The 14529-nt window shown below is 35.1% G+C and overlaps 1 protein-coding gene across 1 annotated transcript; it reads right to left on the bottom strand.

Annotated features, from left to right (window-relative positions):
- Nucleotides 1-9113: 9113 nt before the first annotated feature.
- Nucleotides 9114-14157, bottom strand: LOC21399396 (protein SIEVE ELEMENT OCCLUSION B). Its single transcript, XM_010089474.2, has 7 exons — nt 13858-14157; nt 13386-13487; nt 12635-13080; nt 12122-12216; nt 11738-11883; nt 10581-11093; nt 9114-9820 (listed from the first exon to the last, which is right to left on the bottom strand). The coding sequence occupies exons 1-7, from the start codon at nt 14089-14091 to the stop codon at nt 9218-9220; spliced, it is 2139 nt and encodes a 712-aa protein (XP_010087776.1). The 5' UTR covers nt 14092-14157; the 3' UTR covers nt 9114-9217.
- Between the last annotated feature and the right edge of the window lie 372 nt (nt 14158-14529).

Here is a 14529-nt window from a genome sequence, read left to right as displayed (position 1 = left end):
GCGGCGGAGGAACCAACGGTTAGGGACGGTTGACTGACAAGAAGTTGATGTTGGGATTTATCGAGCGCATGACTTCCATCATGATTTGCTGGTTATCGAACATGTTGCATTACTTGATGTAGAGGTTGTTCAACAAGTTTTGGACATGTTGGGGAAAATTAACTAAAGATGACCCGTCCAATTGTGAAGCAGATGATGAGGTGGAAGCGCTTGAACGATTCCTCCGAGGTAGTGTCGGTCCCACTCCCTTAGTGTGTCCTCTGCGCTTGCCCAAGACTTGGGACATAATCCCCTCCTCATTGGCCGCTGTGGATGACCTTCCCCAACAGACTGTGTCATCTACATGGTTCTTTCTACCTCCATCTGAGCTTGCAAATGTAAATGAAATAAAAATGAATAAAAATAATATAATATGTTATGTTAAATATGAAAAAAGAAATAAGTTTAAAATTTACTTACAAATGCCTATTCCGCATACGGATTGATAAAATTCTGCCCATGATGGTGCATGTCACTCCAATTGTCAATTAATGATCTTAGCTCCTAGGTCTCGAGATTTGCCTAATCAAGTTGAACGTGTTAGAATAATTATTAAGTCAAAGTGACAAAAATTAACAAGTATGCAAATTAGTATTACCTTATCGAAACGATGTTGGGAGTATGACTTTCTATCATGGAAGCTAGACCACTTTTGACTCCCACGATTTTGTTGATTTTTAGCAGATTTTTTCGAGTAATTATCATAGATGAATTAGTAACATACTTAATAATTAAATAAACCAATTAATCAAAAGTAAGAAGACATAATGAAATTGAACATGAAAAGCAAGGGACATAAAATGATCACAATAAGGTCCCCATTGCTCTTTTCTCCTCAAGTTTTTTTCTGCCCCTCCCATCTTCTGGAAGTGTCTGTGCAAGGTAGTCTTTCAGTCCTTGTAACATTTACTAGCTTCACGGTTGACTACATCTCTAATGATGTCGTTGTCATGGTCGTAGTCGAGGTTAAACCAATCCTGGAATACAGTAAAAAATCAACAAATAAATCTTATTTATTGTATCCACAATTAAAAATTTTTAGAACAAATTTTGTTTCAAATAGATACCAGCATGCGATTTTGAATCCTCCTTTTGTGCTCCTCAAGCACGTCCTTCCAGGCATTGTAGTGTGGGTCACATATATCTCTTGTATGCAAGCCGACAGCGTTGTCAAAATATTGGGCATTTTCGCCAATCGCCTTCCATGAACCTGTCTCGTCAAGCAAGACAGAACGCTTCCCATCTTTTTGTACTTTCTCTACTATATCTTGACCTATAGCTACTCCTCGACCAGACCGATGTCGAGATATCGGCTCCGGAACTGTAAGAAAATAAAAATAACGAAATTGATTATAGAGAGTTCAACAAGTAACAAGTTTTAGGAGTGTGTTATAGCGTATAATACCTAACTGATAATATGCCATGAGTCTCGTCGGATTAGGTAAAGTCTGTGATGCTCATGCAAAGCCAGCACATGTAGCTACTGGACCAAACATCGAGACGCGACTTGTCCCGCAAGTATGCGTCGACGCCAGACGTGACAATATTTGCTTCGATATCAGGCCGATCAAATTATAAGTTTTGTCAAATTTTATGAATAAGTTATTTTTTTTGTTACACTGATAATGTTTAAAATTAATTTTAAATTCTCTTTCTATTACTATAATTAATTTTTATTAATTAAATTCTTAAAATTAATAGGTTTTAATAAAATTTCAGCATCATAACGACATATTTTTCTAATTATCCAAAAATTTAAACCTATAAAAAAATAGCTTTTAAAAGATTTCAGCAAACTATAACTGCAAGATGTGCCACCAAGAACAATTATCAAAACTTTTAATTTCAACCCAAATCAAATTATAATATTAAAATTTCAACAATCTCAATATCAAATTTCAACAATCTGAAAATTTATAATCTAAAATTCAATCTATAATCCAAATTTCAAATTATATACTAATTCTAAAATCTATAAATCAAACTTCAAGATTTATAATCCATAATTATACACAATTCAAATAACACAAAAGTCATACATTTTAAACTAAAAAACACAATAATTAGAGAAAAACTTACAAAATTCAAACCCACTTAAACAGGGGTTGAAAATGGCAAGATAAACAAGGGAAAAGGGCGGCGGCGGCGGCGGACTTTGGCAGAGAGATTTTGGAATTTTTTGGATGAAAAAATAAATAAAACTTATAATATTGTTGGTTTTGAAGATAATACAAGGAGATTTTGAAAGTTTGGGGTCAGAAGACCAGAGAAACATATCAGAAAAAATGGAGGATGAGGCTCTGCTCGTGGGCATATAACAGAGTTTTTTGTGACAACAAAGAAGAATATTTGTCACCCCTCAAAATAATCCTTTTTGCTTGGGGGAAAATAAATAAATGAAATTTTATTTACGACGACATGTGTCGTCACAAATAGTTAATTATTTACAACAACATTTCATCACGAATAATGTTATTTTGGCGCTAAAAGTTCGCACCAGACAAGATCTGCCGCCAAGAAAATATTTGCGACGGCGTGTGAGTTTTAAGCGACGACAATATTTTTTTAGTTTTACAAAAATATTTGCGATGACATGTGGCTGCAAATAGTTAATTATTTGCAACGACAACTATCGTCGCAAATATTTTCGTCTCAAATAGCCCAAATTGTAGTTGTGCTTTTAAATTTTATTTATGTGTCCCACCCATTTGATTGGTTATCGACAGTGTGTATCATTGTATGCGCCTAGATTTGTGTTTAGGTCGTGTCGTTTGTGCTTTAGTAGTAGGGATTTGGTCTCTATATCCATCGACTATAGTTGTTCTTGCTAATGAGCTTTTGTTGCGCTCGATTTTGTTTGTTCCGAGCGGATCTTTCTCCTTGGGTCTTGACACATGTGCTCGCCCATATGCTTCATTCGTTTTCACTGGTGGATCTAGTCAATGTTAGGAGTTGAATTCCCTTGTACGTTGTGGTCATTTACGACTAATTGTGTAATTTGTTAATTATTAATGAATGTTTCCATTAAAAAAAATTAAATAATGAAGATATTTCCTAAGCAACAAAAACCTAAATTTAAGCCAATGTCAAGATAATTCTAAAATTACTAACAAGAGAGACAATTCTATATTTAACTCTAGAAAGAAACATAATGAGTTTTTCCAATAATATATTTTGATCCAATTGTTGCATCAAAAAGAATAAAGAATACATTACGACTCTGGGTGTCGTATACAAGTGAATAAACTGTGACATGGTAAATTGTATAGGTAAAGCAACAATTGTATAACTATGATTCAATTGTATAGGTAAATTGGTTTCAAAATTTCACTGTCAATATACTTAAATAATAGTAAAGCAACAATTAGTCGTTTAATTATATACTTTTCGTTTCTAAAGATTTTCAAATTTAGTATTGAGGATGCTAAGAAGTATTCAATTAGACTGTATGTCATTGGACAATTAAGTTTTGTGTAATTTTTATTTAGGCACATTGTTGTAATTGAGAAATAACATGTTAAAAATACAATTGATTAGATCACAATTTTCTTAATGTTATTTTTGAATTTCTTGTTTTCTTTTTTCATAATGAATCATTTTATTTTCATTAAGTATCATAGTAAACTTTAAGTTATGGTATTTTAACATTATTTTTGGTCAAAAAATAACGCATAATATTTTGAAAAAGGAGGGTTTTAATAGTAATTGTTAAAAACTTTTGACTCAAAAGAGATAACTCTAGTTTTATATTTCACTCTTGACCTTAAAGCTAGAAGTATAATGAGTTGTGGTACCTTATAATTTTGGTCTGACGATATATTTCTAAACCGTCCTGTCAATTGAGGTCGTCAAAAAGAGAAGGAAAAAGCTATATGCTGCATGTGTAACGACAATTAGTAATGATGTGATGGAACTGATAAGAAATCGAACAGAATTGGTTAGTGGATGTCAATCCAATTAGGATGTGCTAATAATCTATGATGCCAACCTCCACACTTTATTAAAAAAAATGCATGTCAATTAGATAATGTTAACCACAGTTAAATATTTTTGTTATTTACTTATAATCGGCATATTTTTGATACAACATCAAAGTTTACATGTTTTAGCAACATTTAGTACAAGTGAATATAACAATAAAATTATTAACACAATAAAATACTCTGATATCTAATACAAAAAAATTAAGATAAATTTTACTCTCGACTCGCCCCTCTCCCAGATACTTTTCTTTGTCCTTGGCCACCTGAGCTTTGAGCTCCTTAATCTTCTGTTGGAGCTCCTCGACCTTTTTTGCTTCAGCCTCATAAGCCTCCTTGACTTGATCCTTCTCCTTTATGGCAGTCTCAGTGTTGAGTTTCGCTGAGTCGAGAAGAGCCTTAAGGTTCGACTCCATCCGATCCATATCCTTGCTCCGCTCGTCAACTTTTACTGAGTCGATAAAGTTGAGGAGAGAAAGAACGAGGGCCTATACGGAAAAAGACATGGAAGGTTGGGAGAAGTTTAAAAGCTAAACAAGACAACAAATAAAGGTTAAGGGAGTTGAAGCTTATGTGGAAGTGAAGGGAGATTTGCCTCCGTTGACGATCAATAAGAGGAGAGTTTGCAGCAGCAACCCAGGTTTTGTTGAAAAATGTCTCGTATAGAGCTTGAAAGTGGAGGGAAAAGCGGGGTGGAAAGTCGAGTGCACCGTCAATCTGAGCATCGTAAACATCGAGCACCAGGAAATTAGAGTCTACAACCTTTGCCCCTAGGAGGAGAAGATGGTCCTTAAGTGTTGGCCTCATTGGAATGTGGCAGACCTCCACCAATGGCGTAGAGGTATTGGCTAGTGGGTCCTTAGTTGTCCTCTTCCTCTTGGCCTTCAGCGCATCTGCACCGGACTCAGAAACTCTCTTTAACGAACCACAAGTACAAAAAGCTCCTTTCCCTTTGTTATTCTTCGGAGGAGCGGTCGGCTTCCGGCTGGAAAGATCGAGAAGATGAAGGTTGAGGGTTGTCATTTTTGAAACCAAACCAAAGTACGACGTCAAAAACCAAGAAATAGCCTATTAGGTCAAGAAATATGACTGCTCAAACAAGAAAAACTTACCTTCAGCACTGAAATTAAAATATTCTTGCACGACGTGAAGATCCCTAGGGTCCAGAAGAGAAAACAATAGGCCCGACACCCTGAGATTGGCTTCTATCAAGAGGGTGTCAACGTTTCGATCGCTCTTGGAAAGCTGAAAAGCTCTAAAAACCCCCTGCTTCGTGTGCCTAATAGTTTTGGGCAGTCTTAGGGCTCTGCGTATTTACAAAAAAAAAAAGGGTAAAACAACAGAGGTATCTATATGAGGAACATGCAATGGATAATACCAGTAGAATGCTCACTTAGTCTCCCAAAACAAGTCTGAACCCCTCAGCGCCGAGATCAGCAGTCAGCAAGGTGGATGTCGAACCTACCCTTAATCATGAACATATGGGCTTCCACTTATGAGAAGATGAGGGAACCCCTTTTATCGATTTACCAAGTACGGGCTTGGATCCCCCGTGACTCTCTAGAAAATACCACCCTTTGCTATTTTCATCTAGCGGTAACTTCAAGTTAAACAGTTGATGCCATAAGACCCACATCCCGGTAAAATAATATCAGATGTTAGGGGGTAGTTGGGCTGTAGAAATTCCATGGAGGTGACAAAGGTCCTGTACAAAGGGGTGGATTGGAAAGGTCATCCTCGTGGTGAATGACCTGATGTGGACAGAAAGGTAACCGGAAGGAGGAAGGCTTGCTCTGAAATGTTTGTCTTTAAAAACGTACAAGAACCATCTACCGTCAAAGCGCCCTTCCTTAAACGCCTTCAAAATGTTTCGACTCTGAGTCCTCGATAATTTAGAGTCGAATGGTATGTCAGGATCGCTGCTCATGGTAGCTAGGGGGACGTCCACGAGAGATACGAAAAAACCAATAACCATGCCTCCAGTATAATTACAGACGTCTTGCAAGGAGTCAACGCTGACGTCCATCTCGCTATCTTCACCCTCGATGATGCAGTTGCACTATCTATGTCGTCTCTTGGGATGACTGTATAATCATTGATCTCCCGTGATAAAGAATCAACGTCTTCAAAAAAAGATGAGTAACTGGAAGGCTTGATTGCTGATGGTGGGTCAGGCCTCACAAAAGACACGGATGATGACCCTTCTTGACGAGTAGATTTTTTGGGTGCTATAATTAATTCTAAGATGGAAAAATAAAAGTGTTAGAATCCTAAGGGTCGAGAGGGAAAAAGGAAAAGTTAGCCAAACAGTTAACTCTAAAAGTGACTGCATCTAAAGTTAAAGCATGAGGAACCTAAGGATTACGAGACGTCGATCATTCATTATATTGGTGAGTGCTCAACACAGATCTAGAAACTGAATAATTGGCCTAAAATCTAAAATCACTAAAAATTAACTAGAAATCTTGGCCAAAACAATGCGAAAATAACAAAAAGGTATGTTTTTGTGTTCATTCTTCCTATTACTAACATTTTCAGCACAAATCATAGGAAGCCATGACATGTTCGAACAGGAAGTGCAAAGTATCTACATTTTTCACAAAACCAAAATGAAAATAGAGAGATTTCAGGCTCAAATAGGAAAAACTTACCATGAATTGGAAGAATGAGAATTCAGGCTCAAAGTTGGGCAAATTTATGAGATTTGGTCAAAAAATCCTCGAATGAGCTTTGAAAATGAAGAAGTTTTAGATGCTAGGGAAATTTTGGCTAAGTTTCAACAGATTTTTAGAATAAAATGATAAAAAAACATACTCAGTAACCATCTCTTATAAAGAGGAGGAATCACCTAGATCGTTCGATAGAAAAACTATTCATCTAATGGTGAAGATGGAAAGTAAAGATCCAACAGGGAGGGCATAGCCGGGAAAATAAAGAGTCCAGATCCAACGGTTCAGATTCAACCATTCAAATTAATGAAGAGATGCCTAGCAGAGTGATTTGATCGATGCGACTGTTACCCTACTCAAGAAGCATCTTCTATGTCAGAGCCATTATAGCCTAGAGAGGCCTAGGGCTAGAATCCTTCGTAAGCAAGCTGACTCAGGAGAGGAGAGTCAAGGCGTAAACCCTACTTAATTTGTTAAAGCTTGAAGCAGCACAGAAGAATGCCTCGACCTGAGGGGCAAATGTTGTAGGGTAAGATGCCGAACCCTAAATAAGACCTTAGACGAGGCCCACACCCCTTAAATGAGAATACAAAATGATTAAATACAGCTCAGTCCTAGACGCCACGTTAGTAGGCAACTCTCTTAGAAGCCGAGATCTAGAAAGAAGTGAGGCATATGAAAGAGGTCGACTGCTCATAAAGGTTAAAAAGGACAGCATTAAGCCACCCATATGCGCAATTATAAGCAAAGAGACTTCCGTGAACGTTTATGAAGTCGAGGCTACGCGAGAGATGAGATCGGCGAGATTTGCCCCGAGATTTATTATTTGTGCTTCAAATATGTGAAGTTTAAAAAGGAAAACCATTCTGATTGATTGTAATCTCTATTTTTTGTGAAACTATTTCAAAAGATAAGGGAAAATCCCGAATTCAAATAAGAAAAAAGATATGGGCGGTGGTTATAAGTATAAATAAGGGATTATAAGTCAGAAAATATCTAAGTCTCCTTCTGAGCATTAGTGTGTGTATTCTCTTTCAAAGTAGTGAATTTTCTCACATTCTCACAGTGAACGTAGCTCTCAAACCGAGGGTGAAGCACTATAATTGTCATGTGTTCTCACTGTTTAATTGCTTTTAATTGTATTTTAAGTCATTTAATTGGCATAAATCGTTTGAAATTTATTATTATTCCGTTGACAAATTTTCTCCATCAACACCACTGAATAACTTAGTCATACTTTCTAGGGCGTGAGAGAAGAACAATCACGTCACCTCCTAATCTTCTTCCGGTAATCCTCCTCTACGTGATTTTCATCTACAACGAAGACATTAAATGTATTCCTTAGTTAAAATTTTCTCGCCCCAAAGCCCAAGAAGTCGAAGCTTGGACATAGTGCCTCAGTTCAAGAAGAGGCCAAGGTTTGCTTTGGAAGAAAAAAGAGCCCAAGATCCCAAGGAGAAGAAGAAGATGAATTTCGGAAAATATTTTAATAAGATTTTTATTGTGACTTATCGAATATATTCTTGGTTAGAAATTATCTGATTTTATTTGAGTTGTGAAAAGTAGGTTTGACTTCCATCGTGTATATTCATGGTTTTGAAGTATATTTTCATTATATATGGGTTTGATTTCCATCATATATATCGTTGGTTTTGACATATATAAAAAGTGGGTTTATTGTTCCGGCCGGTGATTGTTTTGGGTTGCGTATGAAATCAGTTTCTCTTTTTATTTGAGATGCCTTTATTTCTGTTTTCCATTGATAAAAAGCACCAAAAATTGTTTGACTTGATTTTTGTATCTATGTTGCAATGTCAATGGAAGAATAGTTTATGGCTTTATGATGATCATAGACATTTTGAACTGGGAATTGTTGGTTTATTTTATTTTAAGAGCATATGTGAGGTTTTGGAGGAAGGAATGCAGCCGATGTCGATGAGGTGGATTTTCGTTTTTGTTTTGTTTTTAATGTTTAGATGCTTTTTGTTTAAAAGATATATATTTTGTTGTTAATTGTCAACAATATCCTCGATAATCCGCATAGCAATGGGCAAATGACTTGCCCTCTGAAAATTCTTTATGTTGTCACTAATTGGAGCAATAGAACCAAGATTTTAAAATTGAAGGTGTAAATTGTAAAAAATTTTAATTTAGAGACTAAATTGCCAATCGCGTGAAAGTCAGGGGTATCAATAAAAAAAAGTCCCAAAAATATGAAGTGGAAACAAAGAATTTATAGACATGAGAGTGAGAATTGAGGACTGACAAAAATTTCCTTTGTTATTCAATATAGTATGATCACACTCATAACATCTGTGCATACATGTTGATAAGCACACAAATGACAAACCAATAAATTACAAACACACTTTAGACATATACATATATATATATATATATATATATATATATATATATTGGACGGCCAATTAATACATGAACTTGCACACGTACACACACACAAAATCACACCAGTATGTACGTGCCCTATATTTTATAATCAATAAAACATTTGGAAACAGATAAAACCTAGGTGCGAAGAATGGGAATAACCCTGCTAAAATTGTGGCAGCAATTGTACCTGATGGACATCTCCATCTCATGGTCACATTCGGGGCACTTTATGCCCTCCTTCACTTTGGGGGCATTTTTTGGAATGTCGACGCGTGAACAATTCATCTGGCCCCAAAGGGTGGTGAGAGTCTTCTCATGGTAGTCTCTGAAGGCAACCTCAAACTCTTGCGGCCGTATTTTCCCTGACCATTTGTCGAACTCGTCCATCATCTTCGAAAATGACGTCCGGTTTCCGACGATTATCGTTTCATCTCCTTTGTTAAGGGCAAACCATCCACGCTCTTCGTTTTTGTAGGAATACAGCCTTTGGATTTGCTGTTTAGGACGGTCGTCATAATGGTTAATCTTTGTGATGAAGAGGCCTTCTAATCGCTTCCAAAAGCGCTCTTTAGTGTCCAAGTTCTGTTCCACATCTAAAAGCTTAATTGTAAAGGTACCCTTTGTTCTGTCTGGGTTGAGTACTTTTAGCATGGTCTCTCTTTTTTCTTTCATATCTTTGGCCCAGCCGGTCTTATCTTTACCTCCAAAGATGAAAATGTAATTGTTCTCCATTTTGACCTATTTCATAAATCCAATATTGAATACACATAAATCTGTATATCTATACTCTATCCAAATATATGAAACCCCCAAATAAAAAAAAAAAAAAAAAAAACCGGGGCAACTTGTATTTTTAACTGTTGGATTAATTTTTCTATTGTCAAATGTATGCAGGTCCGTAGTAAAAATTTATAATACATCAAATTGAACTGCTCTTGCTGCAGATCTAACTATTGAAAAAAAATTAATCTAACGATAAAAAGTACTTTAGCGTCATCCCTAATTTGTCGTTCAAACTTAGTTAGAAGCTCTTACTTTACCTTTTAAATTTTAAACGAGTCTCATTTATCCCCATTTTCGTTAGAATTTGTGTTAATTGAAAATATATGTAAAAAATTACGGAGCGTTTTGTTTTTTTTTTTAGAATAAGGAGAAGGTTTGACTGTGATGCTGTGGTTTATTTTTCCATTTGCTTTTACGAGAAATTCTAATAGAAAGATCCCGTAATTGCACTAACAATTTTTTCCCAGTTTCTGTTTATTAAAAATTCTAACAAAGTGGGTTAAATGGAGTTACTTAAAATTTAAGAGATAAAGTGAGAGTTTTTGTATGAATTTGTCTTTCGATTATTTTGCATATTAATTATTTTAATGAGCTAACCGATAATTTAGTGTGTTTCAAACTCTTTCTTACATTTGCAAACTGATGAGAGAAATCTAAGAATAAAAACCAAGTTCTCTAATCATATATGCACATGATAAAAACAATATTGACTTACCCATGTTGATAATTTGTCGTCTCCGACATCAGAATAGTCCTTGAACAAAGGAATCATCCATTTCATCGCATTGATAAATTCAGTTTCCTTCCGTTTATCAAAGGGAAATGCCTCTAAGCCCAAAATGGAGATGGTGTAGAAGGTGTTACGGTTCACATATATTCCTTTATCTTCATCCTTAACAGCCACAATGGGACTGCCCTTGAAGTTCCACTCTTTTTTCAAGAACTTTAGGGTTGCTTGGTGCGAAACCGGCTTTACGACGAAACCTTCCATTTTATTAGTTCTCACCCTGTTTACAATGTCCTTGGCCATTTTCTGATAATATTCTGGTTGATTCTCATCCACAATTGGCATCCAAACAATCCCATACTGCTCTTGAAGCTTCTGGTCTTTTGCTATTTTTTCGGTTTGAATCAATTTGAGAATGTCTAGATCATCATCAAATATGTCAAGATACGAAACGAGGATAAACAAAGTTTTTGTCTTATCAGTGAGCACATTGAGAACAACCTGTAAATTTAAATCATCTGGTAAGTATTCATGTATATTGTAAGTGTGCCACCAAATGTGAAACATTGACAAGACATAGAATGGCTGATGAATTTAAAAAGTGTTTCGCCTATTGCTGCTAATAAATTAACCTTTTAGAGTGAACCCTAATAACCTGATAAATAAACTATTCTGGCCTATTTAGTTCACCCGTTCAAATCATTAATTTTGATTTATTGACGGGAACTTTGTTAGAGATCCATTGGTGGTTTTGAATTCAAACTCATGAGCTTAAATACACTTCGCAAATTCTTTATAAGCGGAAAATATTATAGTAGAATCAAAATCATGAGCTTAAATACACTTTGCAAATGGGCCCTATATCTTTTTAAAAAAAAAAAAATCAATTGTAATAAAAACGTAACTGCACTTTTCATTTCACTCTTCGATTTTGTAATAATCAAAGCAAAATACAAAAAAATGCTACCACCAAACAAGCCATGAATATCCAATAGAGTACAACTACTCTGTGTGTGTGTGTGTGTTTTTTTTTTTTCTTTTGGTTTTTTTTACTTAAAAGATAAAATCAATAAAAGACAAAGGCCAAACGAAGAGATTACTTGGATGATGAGGAAAATTATATCTCAAAAGTTGATGTTTCAAACCTTGTTACAATTGTTTGATTCATCAATTATAAGCTTCGCATTGTCATCAGCATAATCCTTGCCGAAGAAGAGTTTAGCAAGAAACTCCGGGTCTTTTGTACGAATTTTGGAGACTTTTACGAGGTCAGAATAGAAAGCTCCCTCAGCTGCAACATTAAAATTTTATTCACCATCTTAGCACGTGGAAAAGTTTATTTTGCTCGTGCACGAGATCTAATTTATTTGTCGAAATTTGTACGACGTATCATCAGAAAATGACAAAACTATGGTAATTAATTAAATTGTACCCGTATAGTTTAATTAAAGTTAATTAATATCATTTCAGAGAAACAAGATTTCATTGGAATATGATTATATTTTAATCGTGTTAATTAGAAAACGAACCTTTCTTCAGAAGTAAGTCGGTTAATTTTCCCTTCCGTGTGGTTAGGACGGCTTTAATTTTGTCAGCGTAGGGGGACAGATCGAGTGGCTTGATCCTGAAATGAAAGCAGCCACGATTGTGATTTACAAACGCATTTACTACTGCATTTGAATTCAATTATTTTCTTGTGAAAAGTTGTACAAAAATTTATATTAATTAGTTAAGCATGCATGGAAAATTGGCTTGGAGAATATATATAGAGAAAACCAAAAAAGTCATCATTAAAGTAGTATTATAAATTTATCTCATGCTACTACTAACATACAAGTTATCTTTTCAAAACCTACGGGTTATTTTTGATAATTTGTAAGTTATTTTTCGTAATCTACAGGTTATTTTTTTATAACTTGCACGTTATTTTGTGTATTGGCATTAAAATTTTGTGTAGTGGCATAAATAATAGAGTTAGAAGAAACAATGGTTAAACTTCAAATTTTCCTATATATATATATATATTTATATATATAACTTACTCTTCAGTACTTGTGAGAATTGCAACCTTAGACCCGCATGCAATGACAGCTATCATAATCCAATAGATATCTGTTTCTTTTGGTATTTTTGCTATCTCGATTGGAAAGTCAGAAGAAAGATTCTCCAATTGGAAGATGATGTCCGTCAATTCTAGTGTATCCTTGATGAGATCATTAAGTGCGATTACTGCGGTTTTACGCGCCTGAAGTATCTCAGCAGTACTGGTAAGGTTTGAAGCGCCTTTTAAGATTGCCAATGATTTGCTCAGATTGTTATGGTTTGATTTCTCAAGCTCAACGAGGAGCCAGAAATCCCCAAATTCCGAGGAAAAGGCCGCTAGCGTCAACACCGCTGTCGCGTCCCATGAATAGGCTTTTAGGTTTGTGAGTATTTTCAGTGTTCTTTCATGTGCCGTTTCCGGTTGTGGATCCTTGCAACATGATAGCTGCAATTTCATTGCTCATTAAAGTTGCAAGTAAAAGTTCAACTGTTCCAAGACCAATATATTCATGGTATATGCCTAGCCTTATTATTATTTAAATATCAGTTAAAATGCCACACGTATATGATAAAAACAATATATTAAATGGACGTTTTAATTACAAGACATTGTTTTTATTTTATATGTTATGATGTAATATTATGGAGAGCTTGAAAAGGGATACAAAATTTGAATCTACAAATTCATCAAACAACAACTAATAATAATGACTGAACATTTCTAAAGAAAAACTTATTATAAGAAATGACCTCAAAACGAATGTCCTTAAGAGTGCAAATCGGTATATTGATATTGGCGGTGGGGACGTTCTGGGTATCCTCAGTCTTCGCCGGAGGTACTTTGGCATATCCCTAAAACATATTCACAAAGTGATATTAGATTTTAATACATGTATATATATGTGTAATATATATTTTTAACTGAAATCAGCAGAATGACACAAGGTGATGGTCTCCGGCCGCTCCACTTGAATTTTTTTCTTTTTAAACTTGCATGTGTATTTTGTAAAAATTTGTAGTTTTTTCCTCCTGAATGTTTTAAAACTATATCTTCACCCACCCCTCAAAATCATGAATATTCCCCCCCTCGTGACTTATTTTTCTAACTCCGCCACGTACGTTAGCCTCGCTCTCCCTACATATTACTCATGACATATATATATATATATATATATATATATTGTACATAAAGTTCGAGAAGTGAGATTTTATCAATACATACCTTGACAAGGTCATCAACAATTTGGGTTGAACGCTTAAGGATGTTTACAACGATAGGGAAGAGAGAATCGGCAGCTAACGTCCCGTCATTACCATGAGCCTTAAAAATTTGCTCCTTGATCTGCTCGTCGCTTATCTTGAAGGGGCTGGGTTTCGGAGCATCATTATTAGTTGCTGAGCCAGCTGGTTTTGCATCTGCTGGTTTTGCTGACCCAGAAGCTCCTTTGGTATTCATAACTAAGCTGCGTGGAAATATTATTACTCAAAATATGTAAGCTAGTGAGGGAACTATATATTATGAAATCAAATGTAATTTTTGTATTGTGGAGATCTAAGCAATTTGGTATCACTCTATTTATATCCAACCTTGAAAAGAATGTAGTATTCAATACGCTTTCTTTCCAAAAAAAGAAAAAGTGAAGTATGCAATATGGCATACTTTATTCTTAGCAAAAAGAGAAAGTGGGTTCTACCCTAGCTAAGAAAAATTGAATTTTAAATTTGTAATTACTTCGTTCGAAGTAAAGAACCTATATTTGAGAATTTATATTTAAACCTTATAGAAATCATATATGTACATATATAGCTACTGATTTAGAAAATAATTCTGCAAAGTTGAGTGTGTTTTAATTTATCATGCATAAAAAGTTTGAAGCAAAAATACAAGGCATAA

The sequence above is a fragment of the Morus notabilis genome, unplaced genomic scaffold, assembly GCF_000414095.1.
Source record: "Morus notabilis unplaced genomic scaffold, ASM41409v2 Scaffold81, whole genome shotgun sequence".
NCBI classification, from domain to species: domain Eukaryota; kingdom Viridiplantae; phylum Streptophyta; class Magnoliopsida; order Rosales; family Moraceae; genus Morus; species Morus notabilis.
This window is presented reverse-complemented; position numbering and strand designations above follow the sequence as displayed.

Excerpts from the sequence above, each read along its gene's own strand:
- LOC21399396 (XM_010089474.2), bottom strand. The coding sequence starts at position 14,091 with ATGAATACCAAAGGAGCTTCTGGGTCAGCAAAACCAGCAGATGCAAAA. Across the intron at positions 13,488-13,857 it reads TTGTTGATGACCTTGTCAAG|GGATATGCCAAAGTACCTCC; the intron begins GTATGTATTGAT and ends AATATGTTTTAG. Across the intron at positions 11,884-12,121 it reads CGACTTACTTCTGAAGAAAG|CTGAGGGAGCTTTCTATTCT; the intron begins GTTCGTTTTCTA and ends TTAATGTTGCAG.